This window comes from Oncorhynchus kisutch, linkage group LG17, assembly GCF_002021735.2.
Source record: "Oncorhynchus kisutch isolate 150728-3 linkage group LG17, Okis_V2, whole genome shotgun sequence".
Classification (NCBI taxonomy): Eukaryota; Metazoa; Chordata; class Actinopteri; order Salmoniformes; family Salmonidae; genus Oncorhynchus; species Oncorhynchus kisutch.
Window position 1 is genome coordinate 29,436,514 of NC_034190.2, and position 24,450 is coordinate 29,460,963.

Below are 24,450 nucleotides of genomic sequence, written 5' to 3' on the forward strand. Positions count from 1 at the left end.
GAAGCTTATAGGTAAAATCCACTCAAAATCTATCTTTTGGTATTTTTTCTCATTAGTCCACAGTTGAAATTCTCTAAATGTTTTGCATGTCAGCAGTCAAGTTTTCAAGATATTGGACTTTCAAGAAGCAAAGTGTCACCGGCCACATCAACATGATGATGCAAGATGAAAGACTTGACAGCTGACAAATGTTTTGCGACTCTATCAACACTTTCTCCGACTAATGGAGAAAAAAACAACATTTATATCGTTTTGGAGTTAAGTTTTATTTTAAGCTTGGCAAGTCACATATAGAAAAGAGGTGTTCTTCTGTCCAAAGTAAAAGTAATGTCTTCATTCTCCAGTTTGTGGCATTTGTTAGTCTATATGCACTCTTTGGTCAGGGCCGTCTCCTAACAGTACATCAGATCATTTATTTTGCAATGGAAGACATTATTACTGATATTGGCATTGTGGTTCAGAAAGAGAAGAAGAACACACACTTGATCCATACAAATGTTTATCAATATCATAGACACCAATAACATAAAATAGCCACCTGTTGTGACATAACTTAACCTGGTTATCACCAGGTTGTATCTCTATATCTTATACATCCCTTACCCTGTCGTTCACAACCCCATATCATGTCACCCCTTCCCCCACACCCCTATTTTGTCAAGATAGACATTGGCCTCTAATGTCATCGAACGCCATGTGTTCGATAACTTGGGCCACAGAATGTGACACAAGTCCCCCATTTTTAAAAATGTAACTAGACAAGTCAGTTAAGAACAAATTCGTATTTATTGGGACCCCTGAATTTCATTAAAACCCCTATAAGGGAGGGAGAGATGGTAGTAGAGGTGGGTGCGGGGCTGTGGCCAGCTGAGCTAGAGAACACCCACACCCCACCCTACTCCTTGCTACATCTGCTGGGTGTGACTTAACTCATTCTAATGGGTGCAGATGCAGGGAATCTCTGATCAAATCAAATCAAATTGTATTGGTCACATACACATGGTTAGCAGATGTCATTGCGAGTGCAGCGAAATGCTTGTGCTTCTAGGTCCGACAGTGCAGCAATATCTAACAAGTCATCTAACAATTCCACAACAACGACCTAATACACACAAATCTAAGTAAAGGGATGGAATAAGAATATGTACATATAAATATATGGATGAGCAATGACCGACCGGCATAGGCAAGATGCAATAGATGGTATAAAATACAGTATATATATGTGGGATGAGTGATGCAAGATATGTAAACATCATTATTAAAGAGGCATTAATAAAGTGACTAGTGATCCATTTGTTAGCGTAGCCAATGATTTCAAGTCTGTATGTAGGCAGCCGCCACTCTATGTTAGTGATGGCTGTTTAACAGTCTGATGGCCTTGAGACAGAAGCTATTTTTCAGTCTCTCTGTCCCAGCCTTGATGCACCTGTACTGACCACGCCTTCTGGATGGGACAGGCGGTGGCTTGGGTGGGTGTTGTCCTTCAAGATCTTTTTGGCCTTCCTGTGACATCGGGTGCTGTAGGTGTCCTGGAGGGCAGGTAGTTTGCCCCCAGTGATGCATTGTGCAGACCGCACCACCCTCTGGAGAGCCCTGTGGTTGTGGGCGGTGCAGTTGCCGTACCTGGCAGTGATACAGCCTGACAGGATGCTCTCGAATGTGCATCTGTAAAAGTTTGTGAGGGTTTTAGGTGACAAGCCAAATTTATTCAGCCTCCTGTTGCACCTTCTTCACCACAATGTCTGTGTGGGTGGACCATTTCAGTTTGTCCGTGATGTGGACGACGAGGAACTTAAAACTATCCACCTTCTCCACTGCTGTCCCATCGATGTGGATGGGAGGGGGGGCTGAGACACCAGGTGGGTGCAATTAATTACCAGGTGGATGTCCCAATGTCACAGGGACAAGCTGAAACCTTTATCAGGGTGTGTTGGAGAAAAGGACTGCTGACATCTCAGGCTGTGGGAATGGCTTATGCCTCTGCGATGCATTTATGGATGAAGTTTGGTCATGGTTGTCAGTTGGTTGACGGCTATGTTGGAGAGGATTTAATTTGAAGATGCTCTGATTTGATTGGTTGTTTCACAACCTTGTTCAACCATCAGATCACTTGTGATCAACCCTGCACAATAACAATTTTCTATACTTGCAAACATGATCACAAGGGACAGATTGTAATTTTACTGTAGGGTCAGAATCAGTAGATCTATCTGTATATGTTATGAATAAATTCACAATCAGTCCTGAAGGTTATGCGATATCTTGTAGTATTTGTCCTGCTGCAATCAACAGCTGCGTCAACAGACTCCGTAACATATTCTCTGCTCAATAGTATGGTATACGATGTATATATGTTAACAGAACTAGACAATAATTTGCGCCAGGTGTGATATCCCTCCTAAATAGCTCGGGCTAAAGTTCCTATCGACTCAGTAAGGCCAACAGGCTAGTCTTTATAAAAAAAATGTTTTATTGGTATGTACCGGTAACTGTTATGAAAGTTGTATTGTCAATTTAGTTTTCTATTTAAACGCAACTTTAAACGTGTACATGACACTGCAACAAAATGTACCCATAGGGACAATAAAGTAAGTAAAAAAAACGATTGACTTGCATTATTTACGTATTTAGATGGGGCACACATGCCATTTGATAGAGAGCTCAAACTCAACTCTGGACCTTTCTTCATTGTTCCCCTCTAATCAGAGATTGATTTTGACCTGAGATACCAGGTGGACGCAATTCATTATCAGGTAGAACATAAAACCAGCAGACGTCAGACCTTGTAGAGTACGAGTTGAATACCCCTGGGACAGACCGTTGATACAGGCACATTTATGAGCCATAGCATAGCCTTCAATAGAGATTAACCAGTTTAGGTTGTTTTAGGGTTTGAAATGGTAGTTTAAGTTTTCGGCTTAATGTGGATGTTAGGCCGAGAGACATACCCCGTTGTTAAACTGTAGATGTCCATGGTTCTTAAGGAAAATTGGCTAAATAATACAATTTATATGAAATTGTAAAAGTAAGTTAGGGTGCACAGAGGAGTGGTCATCGGAAAGAAGAGGATGAAGAGAGGATTTGTGAGAACATTGTTGTTACAATTAAAGTCAAGGGCAAAAGTCATGGATGTGAGACCACAGCTTTGCCAGGTGCTGAATGGAAGGGTGTGAAGGTGTGATGTGATTGTGGTGGCGGTCAGAGGGAGGAGGGGACGGCTCTGTAGATGAGAAGAAGGGGGGGGGGGGTTCACTATAGTTTTCATAAATGGATGCACAAGTTCTCCATTAACTTGATGGTGCATCTCATCATGCAAGTTCAAGAGCATTGGGGCTTTGTGTCACTTTCTCACTCCCTTTTACCTCCCCACCTCAACAGCTGGGAGAAAGGGAGCGGCCATCTCGAGGGGTCAAGGTGGGGCAGGGGTTTTTGAGTCTGTTTGCCCACAAAAAGATGAAGAAAATGGGGAAGACTTGCCGTGTCAGCGGGGTCAACTTCGAGAGGGGAATGGGGTGATTCAGTGGCATGGGAAAGTCACCCCGGAGCCTTGGTGAAAGGGATGCAGGGATGCGGGGGGGAATTAGAGGGGCAGATGGCCCCCATAGAGGGGTGTGTTGGTTTATGGTGATGAGAATTTCTAGGGGTTGTGGGGAGGTGGGGTAAGAACAAGTATGAGTGTCGTCACTGCGCCATTGACGCCAGTCTGCGCCTGGTTTAATAGAAGTTCTCCTAACTTGACCCCACTAACCCTTGCTAGTCTTCTGCCTCCGTCTCGGCCATTGTTCCTACCCTCTTTGGCTCAAAGACTCCACGGCATTTGGCCCTATTATTGTGGCCGGTGTCGGTAAAAGTCTTGTGGACGCAGAACTAACACAGCCATCAATCAGTTGGCCGGTGTAGAGTGTCAAATGCAGTTTTTGGGATTGGAAAAAACTGCATTTGACACTCCGTCTCCATTCTGGTCCCCTTCTGTGTTGTTGTGTCTACGTCTTTACTTGTAAACACAGATACAGAGGGCATAGGACGGGAAACTTGGTGTATGAATGGATTAGAGACAGGCAAGGCTCCAGCCATGACATGCTCAGTGCCCCTGTACAAAGTGCTGTGAGGTGTAGTTTATAAGTTTATAAAAAAAAATCGTTTACTAGATTGTCCCATAAGGTGCAATTATTAAGCTCCCTTACTGGTCTGTCACCCTTACCTCATCTTATAGGGATTGGGTTGAAAGGTACTTTATGGGTAAACTACATAGCCAACATTGAGTTCCTTTGGGAATGTACTTATAGTAGGTGATTAGATAAACACATACAATTGCACCACCAGTGTTCACAATAATAAACACAGTATTATCGTCATCATCCTGGACTACATGACACCATTTCTCCCTGCTGTACTGGTCTACAAAATGAATCAACACTGATGTTCTCAACCCTTATTGCCAATGATCTTCTTCCCCCCCCTTTTCTAGATGTATGTGGTGCCAAGGAGCTGGCATTCCTATTGGAGCCCAGCGACGTCATCGCTGTGCGGGATCGACCGCTGATGCTGGACTGCCGGGTGGAGGGCGAGGGTACCATCTCGATCACGTGGCGCAGGAACGGGGTACCCGTGGTAGTGGAGGAGCGGGTACAGGTGCTGCCCAACGGGACCCTCTTCATTCAGAGCTTCCAGAAACGACTAGAGAGAGGCGGAAGTGAGACGGACGTTGGAGAGTACGACTGCGCTGCCCAGAACCGCTTTGGCATGCTGGTCAGCCGCAAGGCCCGGGTTCAGCTTGCATGTGAGTTCCCCTCCCTTACATACCGTTTCACCTAGTGTAATTTGTACCAGTCGCCAACATAACAGTTACTTATGTAGAGGGGATGTCCAACACTCAACGCACATACAATACACAGAAAACACTTCACCTATCTATCTATACACAACACAAGATAGCATAGTGGTGAGTATTAAGGGAAATAGTTCATTTGCACTTGCTGGGATCGTTGTTCTCCACCTGCCAACCACTACTGGTGCTAATACAGTAGCTAAATAACTAATTTTAAAGACTATATCAATACAAAGATTACACATCTTGACTTATGGCCGAGGCGCAGTTTTACAAATAACAAAAATACGCTTTCATTTTCAGTCAAGGGAAAAATATAAGAGTTACATAATACATGTACATTATTGCCCAGTACATCAAACATCAATCTTGACGGAGTCTTGCCCCGCTACTGAACGAACAAGTGTAGCGCAAGATGGCGGAGAGCCCTCTCGTTAGATATTTATTTTGGGAGATTGCAAAATATGACCTTTTCATTCATGGCAGGATAAATATATTGTTTCAGGAAATAATAGATGTTTTGTTTAGTTACTTTGCAATCCCACTCTGTTGTGGACGTCCCCATTGAAATGCATGACATCCAGCGCAACGTAACAGAGTGCTTATGGGTAATGTGAACAAGGCTTTACAATTAGTAATATGTTCAATGTGTAGCCTGGCTACACAAACACATGATTAGTCAATCATATTCCCTTCTGAATGTGATTTAGAGAGAACCAGCAGCGAATGTTACCAGGGTAAGGCTACAGAAGTCCTAAAAACTGTGGAGAGGTCAAAGCATGGCTTTTGTCCTATCTATAGGAGATCACTAAATGTAGTCCCCTCTGTCAAAACAGGCATGAGTTTGTTCTTAATGCTGCTTCATACTGCAAACACCTTTGTCGCATACCTGGCAACCCAAGACCCCCTCGGACTCTATAGACTCTGTTATAAATGATGCTCCATGCTGAGAGCACCTTAGTTGCATACCTGGCAACTTGAGACCATCTCAGAATCTTTCATCGCTTTTGTTTATTTGAGTCACTGTGGGTGATGAATGGTACACCCCACTAAGTCTACTGGCACGTGGACATACACAAAACACACAGCGTTGCGCTGCTGGGTTTTTCACGCTTAACAGTTTCCCGTGTGTATCAAGAATGGTCCACCACCAAAAGGACATCAATCCAACTTGACACAACTGTGGGAAGCATTGGAGCCTGTGGAAATCTTTTGACACTTTGTAGTATCCATGCCCTGACAAATTGAGGCAGTTCTCAGAGCAAAAGTGGGGGGAAGGTGTGTTCCCTCTGCTGTTTCCTGAAGTCCACAATCATCTCCTTAGTTTTGTTGACGTTGAGTGTGAGGTTATTTTCCTGACACCACACTCCGAGGGCCCTCACCTCCTCCCTGTAGGCCATCTCGTCGTTGTTGGTAATCAAGCCTACCACTGTTGTGTCGTCCGCAAACTTGATGATTGAGTTGGAGGCGTGCGTGGCCACGCAGTCGTGGGTGAACAGGGAGTACAGGAGAGGGCTCAGAACGCACCCTTGTGGGGCCCCAGTGTTGAGGATCAGCGGGGAGGAGATGTTGTTGCCTACCCTCACCACCTGGGGGCGGCCCGTCAGGAAGTCCAGTACCCAGTTGCACAGGGCGGGGTCGAGACCCAGGGTCTCGAGCTTGATGACGAGCTTGGAGGGTACTATGGTGTTGAATGCCGAGCTGTAGTCGATGAACAGCATTCTCACATAGGTATTCCTCTTGTCCAGATGGGTTAGGGCAGTGTGCAGTGTGGTTGAGATTGCATCGTCTGTGGACCTATTTGGGCGGTAAGCAAATTGGAGTGGGTCAAGGGTGTCAGGTAGGGTGGAGGTGATATGGTCCTTGACTAGTCTCTCAAAGCACTTCATGATGACGGATGTGAGTGCTACGGGGCGGTAGTCGTTTAGCTCAGTTACCTTAGCTTTCTTGGGAACAGGAACAATGGTGGCCCTCTTGAAGCATGTGGGAACAGCAGACTGGTATAGGGATTGGTTGAATATGTCCGTAAACACACCGGCCAGCTGGTCTGCGCATGCTCTGAGGGCGCGGCTGGGGATGCCGTCTGGGCCTGCAGCCTTGCGAGGGTTAACACGTTTAAATGTCTTACTCACTTCGGCTGCAGTGAAGGAGAGACCGCATGTTTTCGTTGCAGGCCGTGTCAGTGGCACTGTATTGTCCTCAAAGCGGGCAAAAAAGTTGTTTAGTCTGCCTGGGAGCAAGACATCCTGGTCCGTGACTGGGCTGGGTTTCTTCCTGTAGTCCGTGATTGACTGTAGACCCTGCCACATGCCTCTTGTGTCTGAGCCGTTGAATTGAGATTCTACTTTGTCTCTGTACTGGCGCTTAGCTTGTTTGATAGCCTTGCGGAGGGAATAGCTGCACTGTTTGTATTCAGTCATGTTACCAGACACCTTGCCCTGATTAAAAGCAGTGGTTCGCGCCTTCAGTTCCACACGAATGCTGCCATCAATCCACGGTATCTGGTTGGGGAATGTTTTAATCGTTGCTATGGGAACGACATCTTCAACGCACGTTCTAATGAACTCGCACACCGAATCAGCGTATTCGTCAATGTTGTTGGCTGACGCAATACGAAACATCTCCCAGTCCACGTGATGGAAGCAGTCTTGGAGTGTGGAGTCAGCTTGGTCGGACCAGCGTTGGACAGACCTCAGCGTGGGAGCTTCTTGTTTTAGTTTCTGTCTGTAGGCAGGGATCAACAAAATGGAGTCGTGGTCAGCTTTTCCGAAAGGGGGGCGGGGCAGGGCCTTATATGCGTCGCGGAAGTTAGAGTAACAATGATCCAGGGTCTTTCCACCCCTGGTTGCGCAATCGATATGCTGATAAAATTTAGGGAGTCTTGTTTTCAGATTAGCCTTGTTAAAATCCCCAGCTACAATGAATGCAGCCTCCGGATAAATCGTTTCCAGTTTGCAGAGAGTTAAATAAAGTTCGTTCAGAGCCATCGATGTGTCTGCTTGGGGGGGGATATATACGGCTGTGATTATAATCGAAGAGAATTCTCTTGGTAGATAATGCGGTCTACATTTGATTGTGAGGAATTCTAAATCAGGTGAACAGAAGGATTTGAGTTCCTGTATGTTTCTTTCATCACACCATGTCACGTTGGCCATAAGGCATACGCCCCCGCCCCTCTTCTTACCAGAAAGATGTTCGTTTCTGTCCGCGCGATGCGTGGAGAAACCTGCTGGCTGCACCGCTTCGATCCGCTTCGGATCGCTTCGTGCGTGGCCACGCACGCCTCCAACTCAATCATCAAGTTTGCGGACGACACAACAGTGGTAGGCTTGATTACCAACAACGACGAGACGGCCTACAGGGAGGAGGTGAGGGCCCTCGGAGTGTGGTGTCAGGAAAATAACCTCACACTCAACGTCAACAAAACTAAGGAGATGATTGTGGACTTCAGGAAACAGCAGAGGGAACACCCCCCCATCCACATCGATGGAACAGTAGTGGAGAGGGTAGCAAGTTTTAAGTTCCTCGGCATACACATCACAGACAAACTGAATTGGTCCACTCACACAGACAGCATCGTGAAGAAGGCGCAGCAGCGCCTCTTCAACCTCAGGAGGCTGAAGAAATTCGGCTTGTCACCAAAAGCACTCACAAACTTCTACAGATGCACAATCGAGAGCATCCTGGCGGGCTGTATCACCGCCTGGTATGGCAACTGCACCGCCCTCAACCGTAAGGCTCTCCAGAGGGTAGTGAGGTCTGCACAACGCATCACCGGGGGCAAACTACCTGCCCTCCAGGACACCTACACCACCCGATGCTACAGGAAGGCCATAAAGATCATCAAGGACATCAACCACCCGAGCCACTGCCTGTTCACCCCGCTGTCATCCAGAAGGCGAGGTCAGTACAGGTGCATCAAAGCTGGGACCGAGAGACTGAAAAACAGCTTCTATCTCAAGGCCATCAGACTGTTAAACAGCCACCACTAACATTGAGTGGCTACTGCCAACACACTGTCAATGCCACTGACTCTACTCCAGCCACTTTAATCATGGGAATTGATGGGAAATGATGTAAATATATCACTAGCCACTTTAAACAATGCTACCTTATATAATGTTACTTACCCTACATTATTCATCTCATATGCATACGTAGATACTGTACTCTATATCATCGACTGCATCCTTATGTAATACATGTATCACTAGCCACTTTAACTATGCCACTTGGTTTACATACTCATCTCATATGTATATACTGTACTCGATATCATCTACTGTATCTTGCCTATGCTGCTCTGTACCATCACTCATTCATATATCCTTATGTACATATTCTTTATCCCCTTACACTGTGTATAAGACAGTAGTTTTTTTTGGAATTGTTAGTTAGATTACTTGTTCGTTATTACTGCATTGTCGGAACTAGAAGCACAAGCATTTCGCTACACTCGCATTAACATCTGCTAACCATGTGTATGTGACAAATAAATTTGATTTGATTTGATTTGATTTGATTTAATGTTTATATTTTTGTATAATATTGTTGACTCTGCTGCTTATCTTGGACCAGGTCTCCTCTTGCAAAATATAGATGTTATCTCAATGAGACTAACCTGGGTCAATGAATGTTAAATGGGGATATATATTTTGTTGTTCTTTCTTCCTTAGTTCTCCCTAAGTTCCATACCCACCCAGAGTCCATGTCAGTGGACGATGGCGGTGTGGCTCGCTTCAAGTGCCAGGTCAACAGTGTGCCTGAGGCCAACATCACCTGGGAGAGGGACAGAAACCCACTCAGTACCACCGACAACAGGTATCATCATACTAATATATAGGCCTATACACTCACTCACACACACCTAAAAAAATGAGTTATTGTTGGATGATTGATAATGAACTTGGCACTTGCCGTCACCCTGCAAGAGAGTTTGCCATATTAGTGATGTAGCTACCTTGCTGCAGATAACTACTTTTTCAAAATGCCTAACTCTTAAATTCTCAGAATAACTATGTCACATCTACTGCATGTGAGCACTAACACCTCTTTCAACTCCTCCCCCTCACTTGTCTAGGTACACTCTCCTGCCCATGGGTATCCTCCAGGTGACTGGTGTGAGGCGGATCGACGCTGGGGTGTACCGTTGTGTGGCCTCCAACATCGCCAACACACGCTTCAGCCACGAGGCTGTGCTCAATGTGACCGGTGAGTGGGAACGACCCCACTGCTCAATGGCGACTCTCCATTGACAGCGCATCTTATTCCAGGACTAGGCTTAATCTGTGTCTGGGAAACCAGCCCTTACAATACTGATCATATAATTAGAGGGACCTGGCAATAGTGTTCCAATGGGTTTGTTCATGTTGCTTTTTTTAATCTATGATTTAAGTTGTTTGGGACACTCTCTAAATAATACTAAACTGACCATGTCTATGCTAATCACACAAATCGTGTTAAAAGTCCTATAGGCTTCAGCCAAAGTATGAACATGGTCTTACTCAGCTGAAGAAACGGTCTTACGGTAGTGTCTTATCTCTCTTTGTTTGTGTCCTTTTCCTTTCTCTACAGGTGGGGCTTCCAGGATCTACAAGGAGCCAGTTATCCTCTCTGGGCCCCAGAACCTGACCATCACTGTCCACCAGACAGCCATTTTGGAGTGCATCGCCACAGGGAATCCCCGGCCCATCGTGTCTTGGAGCAGGCTGGGTAACGACTGTTCTCATGCAATCAGAATGGCGTACAATGGCCTTAATTTCTACGATACTCAGCTGAGTTAATGCTAGCAGCTCAACAATGATTTGATCTCTGTGTCAGCTATTCTGCACTATGTTGCTCTGTAGACGGGTTAGCTGAGAACGTCACGAAAACAATGCACATGCTTCAATTGAACAGAAGGCCATTGTTTTTCCGAATCTGTATTGCCAGATAGCTAACGACAATGACAAGAAGCTGTCATGTGTGGAATCGCAATGGCATGTTTCAGTTAGTTTCTTCTCGTTCTTGATACCATGCCTTGTTTTAAGGTCTTTTGACTGATGTCACGTCTATGCTGACATGACAAAAGATTGCTAGCAAGCTAACCAACCACTGTAACAATGTACTTGAGAGACAAGTGCTCATTGTGCAAATGTATTTATGTTTTCAATAAACATTGGAGATAAAATATAGTATAGTTCTTGTCAACAATCTAAGCCAAACCAGTTTTGCCCCATAGTTGTGCATGCGTCGATTTTGTTGCTAAACAAACTTGATTTTTATTGTATGAACCCTGTGTTTTTTTGTACTATGTTGGCCTATGTCTTATTCCTTTGTGTGTGTGTGTGTGTGTGTGTGTGTGTGTGTGTGTGTGTGTGTGTGTGTGTGTGCTCTCTCCAGATGGGCGCTCCATCGGGGTGGAGGGCATCCAGGTGTTGGGCACTGGAAACCTGATGATCTCGGACGTGTCGCTGGAGCACTCGGGGGTGTACGTGTGCGCCGCCAACCGCCCCGGGACCAGGATGAGGCGTACCGCACTGGGAAGACTGGTGGTTCAAGGTGAGCTCCCTCCAAACACTTATACCCTTTTCCGACTACTGTGCAGAAGTAAGTCGAGCCAAGCTGTACAGAGCTGGCCTGGTTTAGCATCCACCAATGTTGCTGGCACAGTGATGTCTGAGCCATCAGAGTACGGTTTAGGTCAACACAATAGTCTGAAAATGGTAATACTGTACCTGCCTCACCTCACTAAAAGGCACAGCCTGAAGGCTGAATCAAAGTAAAGTTTCAATAATTAATTAGGCATTTATTAAACAGTAAATGATATCCTCCAAGAATGCCTTTCCATATCATAGTGAGCCTTAGCCAATGATCATGACAACTGACCATGACACTGAGGGATACACAAGATCGCAGGAAGGGGGAGGGGGGTTCATGTCCGGAAGGTGGGGTGAGGGTGTGTGGGTGTAGGCTTTGGGCTTTTGGGACTGGCTGTATTGAATTTGGCCATGACTTCTGCCAGGGAAGGGAAGGAAAAGGGATGGGTTTCTGAGAGAGGAGTTGATACCCAAGCTCCACCCTCTCACCTCACCTTTGCCCCCCTTAGAGCTTTGATGTGGGGGAGGTGAGGTGGGGATGGGAGTTGGTTGTTTTTTTTGGTGACACTATTGGCGTGATAGAGACCCCGTGCTCCCACTTGTAATTACGCATTGACGCTAATCTCCAGCTGGACTTTGTGTGTGTGTCCACTGCTGTCACTACCTCAGTGACAAGGCCCATCCATCACCCAGCAACTGTCCATACGTTCACCCTCCTCATATTTCTAACTGTCATTACCCCCATTTTAATTGGCTATCCTAAGTGTTTCTCATTATACTGAGGACCACACAAGGGTCACAACACCTCTGGTTAATGTGAGAGACCAACAGCATAATAGGAAACAAATTGCCCTACCGTAAACAACTATGGAAAGGGACAGGGTGAAACCTAGTCAGTTGTACAACTGAATGCATTCAACTGAAATGTGTCTTCCGCATTTAACCCAACCCCTCTGATAGGTTTATATTAGAATGTAATCATGTTTGCTCTCCTGCCTCTCTAGAAGAGATAATCGGCACAGAATATATAACTGATGTGCAATATATTGATGTTGATGTCTTAACATTGCATTTGCACTTTCAAAGTCAATCAATATCTTTTCCTTAATGAACTAGCCAAATATAGCTCTTATGAAGTACTTATTACAATACCTAGTTACCATACCTGCGATAGATTAGCGTCCTGTCCAGTGGGTGTACTTGTACATAAAGCTGCCTCATGCTCCTGCCCTTATGGGCGTTGTGGTTTGGACAAGTTTTGCCTACTTAGTTACAATAGCTAGCGGCTAGCAAACTGTTACAATACCTAGCTACCAACATGTTACCTAATACCAAAACAAAATGTAGCCTGTAGCAACAAAATGTTACCTAATACCTAGCTAGAAAAATATGACCTATAAAGTAAACTAGATCTCCATATATCCCTTCACCCCTATAATCCATTTAAATTACTCTACTTTGCACCCAGCTGTTAAGGCTCTCCTGATCCATGTTGTGTCAGCCTCTTTGACCTGGTCAATCAATAGTTCTCCCTATCAGTCTTTCACAAGTGGATTGGCCATGGAGGACGTGGTCTTTAATGTATTCATACATTTATTGATTTCGCTCTATTTGTTAAAGAAAAAAGAACAAAGAGCTTTTTAGGATGGCGGTCACATGAAATGGGTGAAATTATTGGTTCATGGACATTGTCAATGTCAAATACAGGCCCAAAGTGACCTAAAATCCCCCAATTCCCTTTTAAAATGTAATACTGGAGGTATATTCAGCTAGAATGTCCGCTTAATATTTGCTGATACTTGATACTGTTTTCAAAAGTTGTCTATGATACTGTTCTCAAAAGGTGTCTATGATACTATTCTCAAAAGGTGTCTATGATACTGTTCTCAAAAGTTGTCTATGATACTGTTCTCAAAAGGTGTCTTTGATACTGTTCTCAAAAGTTGTCTATGATACTGTTCTCAAAAGGTGTCTATGATACTGTTCTCAAAAGGTGTCTATGATACTGTTCTCAAAAGGTGTCTATGATACTGTTCTCAAAAGGTGTCTATGATACTGTTCTCAAAAGGTGTCTATGATACTGTTCTCAGAAAGTGGCTACAATCCACCACCATAGTATGGACTTAAATTTGCCATGTTGCATCCAATAATAACAATACAAAGGTATTGGTTAGGCACAAATCATATAGAATAGCAATGGCCATGAGACTAATTACTTCACCTATTTTTAGCTCTCACATGTTCCCTATTCCTGCCAATAAGGCAAGTCTGATCATATAGAATAATATGAAATACTTTGAGATATGATGCTATTAATATGTGAGACACCACTCAAGTTCAAAGTTCCTACTTTGCAGTTGGAGACCTTTAGATATATGCACTGTGTAAAGGAGGTTATTGGAGGCCATAGAGGTCTGCTATTTCACACACTCTGTCCTCTTGACAGACTGTCTGTTTCCCTGTCCCTTCTGCTCTTAAACATTCCGGTCATAGTCATGATATGACGGGACAGGGGGACAGCCAGGATAGGACAGGACAGATGCAAGGCCAGAGATTTGGACAATGGGAGAGAGGAGAGAAAGAACAAGTGAGAAAAAAACAAGGGTCAGGATGTGCAGACGGTCATTGTGTGTGGGGAAGGGGGGAGTGAAGGATCACCTCTCACCTTTAAACTCTGACCCCTTACCCCTGACCCTGTCCTAGGAAAATGGTCGGAGTTGGGGAATAGAGAGAGGGCGGAACACCGTACCGGTCAGGACAGATATGGAAGGAGAGACAGAAGGGGGTGGTTTTTGGTGTGGAGGAGGGTAAGATTGATGTGTCCCCCAAAGAGAGAGGAGGGTGACCAGTCCCCATACCCTGCCATTCGTTACTACGGTTTTTGGGTGAGTGGGGAGGGGGGACAGTTGTTCTCGTCACAGCTGGATGTCAGGCGGTGGGGGCAGAGTTCAGGGGACACCGAGGGAGGGGGGACACAAAGGGTGCAGGGCATTATGTGATGACTGCTTTCTCTGAATGGAGGGCCGGTTAAATCATCCCCCTCATCCATTGCCTTCTTTGGGGTAGAACATTTTCTTTAAAAAAATGTGGAGATGGTTGGAATCGTTGAAAGGCTTTAAAATGCAGATCCCACAGCTGCCGGCTTACTGAGAGTGTCTTTTTCACATTAGATATGAGTGTCAGAACCAAACAGCATATATGTCAGAGAGTAGAACATACGCTATATAGACACAAAAGTATGGACACCCCTTCAAATTAGCGGATTCGGCTATTTCAGCCACACCCGTTGCTGGCAGGTGTAGAAAATCGAGCACACGGCCATGCAATCTCCATAGACAAACATCGTCAGGAGAATGGCCTTACTGAAGAGCTCAGTGACTTTCAATGTGGCACTGTCATAGGATGCCACCTTTCCAACAAGTCAGTTCATCAAATTTCTGCCCTGCTAGAGCTTCCCCGGTCAACTGTAAGTACTGTTATTGTGAAGTGGAAATGTCTAGGAGCCACAACGGCTCATCCGCGAAGTGGAAGGCCACACAAGCTCACAGAACGGGACTGCGGAGTGCTGAAGCACGTAGCGTGTAAAAGTCATCTGTCCTCAGTTGCAACACTCACTACTGAGTTCCAAACTATCTCTGGAAGCAATGTCAGCACAAGAACTGTTCGTCTGGAGCTTCATGAAATAGGTTTCCATGGCCGAGCATCCGCACACAAGTCTAAGATCACAATGTGCAATGCCAAGCGTCGGCTGGAGTGGTGTAATGCTCGCTGCCATTGGACTCTGGAGCAGTGGAAACGTGTTCTCTGGAGTGATGAATCATGCTTCACCATCGGTCCATCCGACGGATGATCTGGGTTTGGTGGATGCCAGGAGAATGCTACCTGCCACAATGCATAATGGAAGCTGTAAAGTTTGGTGGAGGAGGAATAATGGTCTGGGGCTGTTTTTCATGGTCCGGGCTAGGCCACTCAGTTCCAGTGATGGAAAGTCTTAACACTAAAACATACATGACATTCTAGACTATTCTCTGCTTCCAACTTTGTGGCAACAGTTTGAGGAAGGCCCTCTCCTGTTTCAGCAAACAAACTCCATTTACAAAATCAGTTGTTGTTAGAAATAGATCAGTTAACTTTTGATAAATATACTACACAGATGAGGGTCATATCCAAGCCATATATGGATATTTATATAGCTCTTAGTCACACAATCTATGAAACTATAACTAGGAACAACGTAACATAAGTGATATGTTTCAAGATGTAGTCCCGGAGGGCCTGGAGCCCTGAAATTAGGTTAAAATAGGCTCTGAAATAGACTGAACCAAACTGGAAGGATGTTTAGTGTTTGTAGCGTATCCTCTAGCTGTGCGTAATTGCATAATGAATTATGTTGCTATAAATGTAATGTGGTTTGTCTCTTAACACTCATTCTCCTCAATCTTGCCCTTACAAGTGGGATATAACTACTGACCAAATGACAGTAATAACTACTGACCAAATGATAGAAATAACTACTGACCAAATTACAGTAAAAACTACTGACAAAATTACAGCAATAACTATTGACCAAATTACAGTAAAAACTACTGAACACAAACAACAGTCTGGGTGTAGGATATATAAGTAAATTGGGTAGATGTAATGTATGTATGCACTTAGTTTGATTTGAGTCCGTGTTTGAACTAGTCCTGACAACTGACCAGTATCCCTAGGTTATGAGCTCTGTGTTCAGTGTAGACACATCACATATAAATGTGATTGATTTCATGAACACTGTTTGATTCTGTGGCGACGGAGCAAAGTGAGGGCTCAGGTACCCTAGAACCAAAATAGATATATCCTGAACATAGGATAGCCACTCAACCTTGACCGGGGTCATTATAATTGGGCAGACCCCCCCCCCCCCCACACACACACACACACATACGTGACAAACACACAAAACACCCCCCTTGTGCTTCAGACGTCCATTCCAGTCGCCCCTTCCATTCAGTCCAACAATTGGCTCAATAGTTATCCCTCAACAGTCCCCCCCTGTCGTCATCATCTATCCTAACCCTAAACACAAATGCAACTTATTTGCAGAACAACAACAGTCTGGGTGTATGAAAGCAGTATACGCTGTCAACAGCAATTATTAAATTATAGGTCATCAGGCTAGTGATATGATCTAGCCACTCTCAATTTCAAGTTGTTGTACATCATCCATTAGGGCTCTGTGAAAAATTGGTGAGAAATACAATGCAAAAACATAGTGTAGACACATTAACCTAAAAGCTACAATGACATACTAAACCAAGCAGTAAGAGACTGGCTGAAGTACAATCAGATTGTGCTGATCAACTGGCAGGTGTCTTCACTGACATTTTCAACATGTCCCTGATTGAGTCTGTAATACCAACATTTTTCAAGCAGACCACCATAGTCCCTGTGCCCAAGAACACTAAGGCAACCTGCCTAAATGACTACAGACCCGTAGCACTCACGTCCGTAGCCATGAAGTGCTTTGAAAGGCTGGTAATGGCTCACATCAACACCATTATCCCAGAAACCCTAGACCCACTCCAATTTACATACCGCCCAAACAGATCCACAGATGATGCAATCTCTATTGCACTCCACACTGCCCTTTCCCACCTGGACAAAAGGAACACTTATGTGAGAATGCTATTCATTAACTACAGCTCAGCGTTCAACACCATAGTACCCTCAAAGCTCATCACTAAGCTAAGGATCCTGGGATTAAACACCTCCCTCTGCAACTGGATCCTGGACTTCGAGACGGGCCGCCCCCAGATGATGAGGGTAGGTAGCAATACATCTGCCACGCTGATCCTCAACAGTGAAGCCCCCCAGGGGTGCGTGCTCAGTCCCCTCCTGTACTCCCTCCTTCACCCATGACTGCATGACCAGGCACGACTTCAACACCATCATTAAGTTTGCAGACGACACAACAGTGGTAGGCCTGATCACCGACAACGACAAGACAGCCTATAGAGAGGGGGTCAGAGACCTGGCCGGGTTGTGCCAGATTAACAACCTATCCCTCAACATAACCAAGACGAAGGAGATGATTGTGGACTACAGGAAAAGGAGGACCGAGCACGCCCCCATTCTCATTGACAGGGCTATAGTGGAGCAGGTTGAGAGCTTCAAGTTCCTTGGTGTCCACATCAACAACAAACTAGAATGGTCCAAACACACCAAGACGGTCGTGAAGAGGGCACGACAAAGCCTATTCCCCCTCAGGAAACTAAAAAGATTTGGCATGGGTCCTGAGATCCTCAAAAGATTCTACAGTTGCAACTTCAAGAGCATCCTGACTGGTTTCATCACTGCCTGGTACGGCAATTGCTTGGCCTCCGACCGCAAGGCACTACAGAGGGTAGTGGGTACAGCCCAGTACATCACTGGGGCTAAGCTGCCTGCCATCCAGGACCTCTACACCAGGCGGTGTCAGAGGAAGGCCTTAAAAATTGTCAAAGACCCCAGCCACTCCAGTCATAAACTGTTCTCTCTACTACCGCATGGCAAGTGGTACCGGAGAGCCAAGTCTAGGACAAAAAGTCTTCTCAACAGTTTTTACCCCCAAAAGACTCCTGAACAGGTAATCAAATGGCTACCCGGACTATTTGCATTGTGTGTGTGTGTGTCCCCGCTCTCTCTCTCTCACTCTCTCTGCTCTCACACTACCTCTCCCTTAGACCCTGTATTATCTCTCTTCCCAGGCCCAGTTTCTCTGGGCCTCAGCCAGGGAGGGGAGAGGGCAGGGGCTCAGGGGGTGTCAGTGTCAATAAATCAATGAGATGCTTAGGGGGCAAGAGGGGCTAGGGCTGGGGGTCTCTACATATATGCATGTCCCATTGTGTGCTATTGAACTTGGTGTCAGGCGGGACCGTGAAACCCCGTATATGTCCTGGGGACACCGGAGAGCCAGGAAGAGTCAGAAGGGGATAGAGAAGTGGGGGTTAGGGTAATATTAGGCTGTCCTCTGGAAGTCTCTCCCTATGTTAAGTTCAAGCTCCAGGAAGAGGAGAGGAATGTTTGTATAGATCTGTTGGGGTAGATGTAGGGATGGTTGTATGTATTGATACACCTGCATTTGTTAATATTGAGGTATATGTAATGTGGGCAGCATGCTATAGGCTACTATAACTATGGACAAAGTGTTTCCTGGTCAGGTCACATGGTCAGGACAAACTCAGGGTCCTACTGTGCATTTAGGATTTGAGAGCTATGTTTCTATCAGGTCAGAGAAAACTGTATAAAACTATATGGTCTAGAGATATGGTCAAATCAAATTAGCTTCTGAAAGTCCTTAATATTAGGACTGCAATGGTCATAACCACCTTTATACGATAGTATAGCTAACCTCTATAGTTCATTATAAGAATGACAGCGCGTAGAATTCAATGCTCTCCCCAAAAAGGCCTTGTCATTCTAATCAATGCCTTTCTCCTCTCTCTCTCTGTTTACCCTCAACATCTTTCTTCTGGCATCCTCCTCTTTCATTCATCCTCCTTTTCTATACAACTATTGTTCTGCCTTTCAATTTTTTTCTCGAAACAACCTTTTTATCCCTCCACTTATCACTAGCCTGCTTACTTTCCTCTCTTCTCCTATCCTCTCATATTGTCCTCCTTCCATTCTCCTCATCTCTGCCACTTCCCCTCATGCAGTTATATAGTATCACAAGCGAATGCAATTGTAGATTGAATTTACCCCACAGTGATACAAGGATTAATCACGTATATACACAATACACTTACAACAAATTCACAATTCTCTCCCCACCAGCTCCCCCTGAGTTCATGCAGTGGCCACAGTCTGTCTCGAAACCAGCGGGGGGCAGTGCTGTATTCACCTGTGTGGCCCAGGGGGTCCCTGAGCCTCACCTCATCTGGCTGAAGAATGGCAAGATCCTGATGCCCAGCGACAACGTCAAGCTTACCAACAACAACAGGTACTGTACACCAGGGGTGTATTCATTCCGCCGATTCGGTTTTAAAACATGTCTTAAACGGAATGAAACGGGGAGGGTCCTACCAGATTTGTCCAATAGAAACTCTTGTTTTGCTCTCTTTGCTTCCGTTTGGTAAACGGTAATGAATACACAGCTGGGTTTACATTTAAGCAGACACTAAGTCTTATCTATAGCAACTTAGGCCTATAGTCAGTGCATTCAACTTAAGTAGGTAAAACAAACATACCAAAATGCAAGTAAAATGTTTGATGAAATATACGCTAAATCTGCAAAATCAGCACTTCCCCTAGATTATTTTCCAAGTGGACCTACAGAAGAGCAGTTCATATATTTCACCACAAGGTGGCATTTTTGGATAGTGGCTGAAATCTCCCTCTGATGAGTAGGCTAAAGCTCTGTATTTACACTGAACAAGAGAGGATGGGAATCAATGATTATGTTTTTAATCACAAAGAATTCCATTGTTTATCTGAATATTTGTTTGAATACATACAACCAACCCATTTTTATGTTGTTTACACAATATAGCAATGTTTTAATCTGTCCTAACTCAAATAAACAATCAAAAACCGGATGTAATCTTTTATCTCCATTATCCAGCACCCTGGCCATGACGCGCATCACCTCGGAGGACGAGGCCATCTACCAGTGCATCGCTGAGAACATGGCAGGCACCAACCAGGCTAGCGCCCGTCTGGCTGTGACCCTGGCCAAGGATCTGCCCGACTCCCCCCAGGGCCTCACGGCCACAGCCCTCTCCCCCAGGGCCCTGCAGCTCACCTGGATCCAACCGCCAGCCGAGATCACCGACGGCATCATCGGCTATGTGCTCCACAGCCGCAAGATCGGAGGTGAGTGAGAGTCTGTGTGATAATCTATCAGCGTTCAAAGCAGAGCTAAGAGAAAGCTCTTTCTTAATTGCCTCAAAAAATCTGTCGTCTCCTAGCCTCCTGTCCTTCATTGTGCTGATCTAAAAGAACTGGCCAGGTGAAAGCCAGCCTAATGATGAGTTTATTAAGGACAGATTTTTAAGCAATTGAGATAGCACTTTGTTTTCTTTCAAATACTTTAGTTGCTCTTGCCTGAGTGTGCCTGCTGCAATGGAACTTAACCCTAATTTATATTACTTCTGCCACAACAACTAATGATGATACTGCTTGTTGTTCCCCCCAGAGCCGGACAACAGAGAGCTGCAGGAGGCAGTCAGTAAAACCACCTTCCAGCACAACTTTATCAACCTGGAGCCAGCCACCACCTACTCCATCTACCTCAAGGCCTACTCCCCACTGGGCGCCAGCCAGCAGTCCAGCACTGTGGTGGCCACAACACTAGGGGGCGGTATGTCACCAGGAACATGTTAATGCTATGATCAGCTTACATGCACACTGCTCGCGTTGCAAAATAAATCTACACATACATCTTATCCAATCATTGCACTCGCACTGCTGTTGCGCGTCAACGAGAGTCAGGCGCTAAGATGGAACTTGGTTCTATTTGTGAACCTCGACGCGCTGCAAGTCCTGCCTTACCCATCTCCTCATTGGTTTTAAGGAGCATATACCAACGTGCCATGTCCTCATTGGTTTTTAGGAGCATATACCAACGTGCCATATCCTCATTGGTTTTTAGGAGCATATACCAACGTGCAATGTCCTCATTGGTTTTTAGGAGCATATACCCACGTGGGTGATTGAAAGATGAACTGAGGTCCGCACTCCAGTCCAGTTGGTAGTGGTAATGCACCATAAAGTTGGTTGCCTCCTGCCATATAAATTCAGAAGAAGAAGAAGCCTGAAGGAGGAGAGATTACAAAAAACGAACTCGGTTGACCCTTTTATCTGTGGATTAATTGTCGGAGTAGAGGACCTTGTGCATTTCAGGTGTCACGCCCTGATCTGTTTCACCTGTCCTTGTGCTTGTCTTCACACCTCTCCAGGTGTCGCCCATCTGCCCATCTCCAGGTGTCGCCCACCCGGCTGTCTGTGCCAGTTCGTTTTGTTCGTTCATACCTGCCAGCTTCCTTGCTCCTGTCTTTGCTATAGTCCCTGTTTTCTAGTTCCCAGTTTTAACCTTTCCTGCCTGCCCTGACCCTGAGCCTGCCTGCCGTCCTGTACCTTTGCCTCTACTCTGGATTACCGACCTCTGCCTGACCTGACCCTGAGCCTGCTGTTCCGGTGCCTTACACCCTCTCTGGATCATTCACCCCTGCCTGCCTTGAGCTGTCTTTTGCCTGCCCCTTTTTAAATAATACACTATAGTTTCTTCAACACTGTCTGCACCTGGGTCATACCTAAAACGTGATATTCAGGTAAAATAACAATCCAGTGTTTATATCCCAGGACAAATTAGCTAGCAACAGCAAACTAGCTAGCTAGAATGGAATAGATGTTTAATGCTCTTCAACCTGTCCCCAAATTAATATAGTTTGTTCAGAATTTGTTTTGATATTTCAACCTGCGTGTCCTGATCGCGTCTGGTGTGGTTGGGCAAAATCAACATGCACACGCGCGAGCAGTCTGGTCAGCATGTCAGCTTCCCCAAAGCCTAACCGTAACCATTTCCCTGTGTGCAACATAAAGGGTTACACTTTATAATTACTTTCAACAATAACAATTTAGAAACTGTGTATGAATAGTATACTATTATACTTACAGTGTACATATGCTATTAATAAATGAGTGTTTTTTTTATTTAACATTTATAAACATTTACCCACATTTATAAGCATTCCTAAACATTTATAAGCATAAATCATGTCTTATTTATAAAAGTTATAATTAAATATAACCAAATAAATTGATTATATTATATTATGGGGGGGGAAATGTAACGCTAACCTAGGATCAGTGTCTAGTGGCTACTTCACTCTACCCCACATATAGTAGCTAAAAATGATTCTACGGCCTGATAGCCTGCCTGGTTATTTACAACCTGTGATCGAATGAAGGTGTTTATCTCCTCTTCCCTCTTTTGATTTCATTTCATCATTTTTACATCTCGCATCACCCTTTTCTCATCTGTTCTCTCCATGTCTGGGCACTTATGTCAATACTCATACTATTTCACTCTTCTTCCGTCACTGATAAACACTTCCTTGTTTAATTCTCCCGGTTTTACTATCTCTTTGAGCTTTATCATAATTTCATCCTTGTCCCTCTTTTACTCTCTCTCCAATTGTATTCAATTCATACACCTTCTCTTTCATACTGCCTCTCTAACCATCTCTACACTATTTCTATCTTTCTGCTGTCCTTTCCAATCATTGATTAATTTATTGTTTTTTTTACATTCAATGTCCTAATCTCTACTCCTGTAGTGCCCACTCCCCCTACCTTCTTCACCAAGGTGGTGAACTCCACTGCGGTCCAGGTGCTATGGGAGCTCCCCAGCAAGCCTGGCAAGGCAGAAGGCTTCAGGCTCACCTACCGCAGGGTCCCGCACACCAACTTCCAAGGGCCAGTTCAGTTCCCCTGCCACGTCAATGCCCACACCATCTCCCGTCTTGGTGAGTGAGTGAGTGGGTGAGTGAGTATGTGTATGCATGAATTATGCAAGAACAGAATCATATCACCTCCAGCAACAGAGACTATGAATTATTAGTTTGTTTCTATTTGTCTCTTAGACACTGGAAAGAATCAGTTAACATAGTAATGTATATGTACCTTTATAATATTTTGTGCACTTTTCCTACCACATTAGTCAATGTAATAATAATGATGCAAGGCTGAAATAACAAGAGAGTGAGGAAAGAAATACAGGAAACCATTTACATTTTAGTCATTTAGCAGAATGTCTTATCTTGGAATGAAAAACAAATAAACAGACCTGGGGTAAATATGTACTCTCTCCTATGCTATTAGAAAAAGCAATAACGTAGAAAAAAAACTGGCAAATAATTTGAGGGTTTGAAAGTCTTTATTACATCAGCATGACAAGGGCTTTAAAATCCACTTGATATTGGTGTTCCAATTTTTTGTTGTTGATAAAGTTATTATAATATTATATTCAGATTAAGATTACATGTATTATATTTCATGTTATAAAATATTATATTAAATGATAACAAAAATATACACATTTTAAATGATTTGTAAAGACTTTAACCAGTTATAATTCAAATTAGTTGTATTTACCCCTGGTGAAATACAGATATTGTAATTGCTTTCCCCTGATAGCTGTCTTTTTATCCACCCCCTTGGGGTCCAAGCTTTCAGGTGTGGACCATGAACCAGTCCTATACTCCTGCACTGCTACCACATGTGAATTGATTGCCCCCCATCTATCTTCAGAGTGCGTACTGTTAGGTGACCTAAACTGGGATATGCTTAACACCCCGGCCGTCCTACAATCAAAGCCCTTGACCAGCACAAAAACATCCTGTGGTGTACTGCACTAGCATTGAATAGTCCCCGCGATATGCAACTTTTCAGGGAAGTCAGGAACCAATATACACAGTCAGTTAGGAAAGCAAAGGCTAGCTTTTTCAAACAAAAATATGCATCCTGCAACACTAATTCCAAAAAGTTTTGGGACACTGTAAAGTCCATGGAAAATAAGAGCACTTCCACTCAGCTGCCCACTGCACTGAGGCTAGGAAACACTGTCACCACCGATTAATCCCCGATAATCAATAATGCCCCCCCCCACTTCTCCTTCACCCAAATCCAGACCGCTGATGTTCTGAAAGAGCTGCAAAATCTGGATCCCTACATATCAGCTGGGCTAGACAATCTGGACCCTATCTTCCTAAAAGTATCCACTGCCATTATTGCAACCCCTATTACTAGTCTGTTCAACCTCTCTTTCTTATCGTCTGAGATTCCTAAAGATTGGAAAGTGGCCGCGGTCATCCCCCTCTTCAAAAGGGGAGACACTCTAGACCCAAACTGTTACAGACCTATATCCATCCTGCCCTGCCTTCCTAAAGTCTTCGAAAGCCAAGTTAACATACAGATCATTGACCATTTCGAATCCCACCGTACCTTCTCCGCTATGCAATCCGTTTACTGAGCTGGTCACGGGTGCACCTCAGCCACGCTCAAGGTCCTAAACGATAT

General features: G+C 44.7%; 1 protein-coding gene across 1 annotated transcript; it reads left to right on the plus strand.

Annotated features, from left to right (window-relative positions):
• Positions 1–3,128: 3,128 nt before the first annotated feature.
• Positions 3,129–22,906, plus strand: LOC109906906 (immunoglobulin superfamily DCC subclass member 3-like). The gene is made up of 12 exons (XM_031793198.1): positions 3,129–3,134; positions 3,382–3,515; positions 4,011–4,102; positions 4,472–4,783; positions 9,508–9,652; positions 9,912–10,042; positions 10,406–10,543; positions 11,213–11,371; positions 19,207–19,372; positions 19,994–20,244; positions 20,567–20,731; positions 22,710–22,906. Exons 1-12 carry the CDS (start codon positions 3,129–3,131, stop codon positions 22,904–22,906), a joined length of 1,896 nt encoding a protein of 631 aa, XP_031649058.1.
• Positions 22,907–24,450: the final 1,544 nt, after the last annotated feature.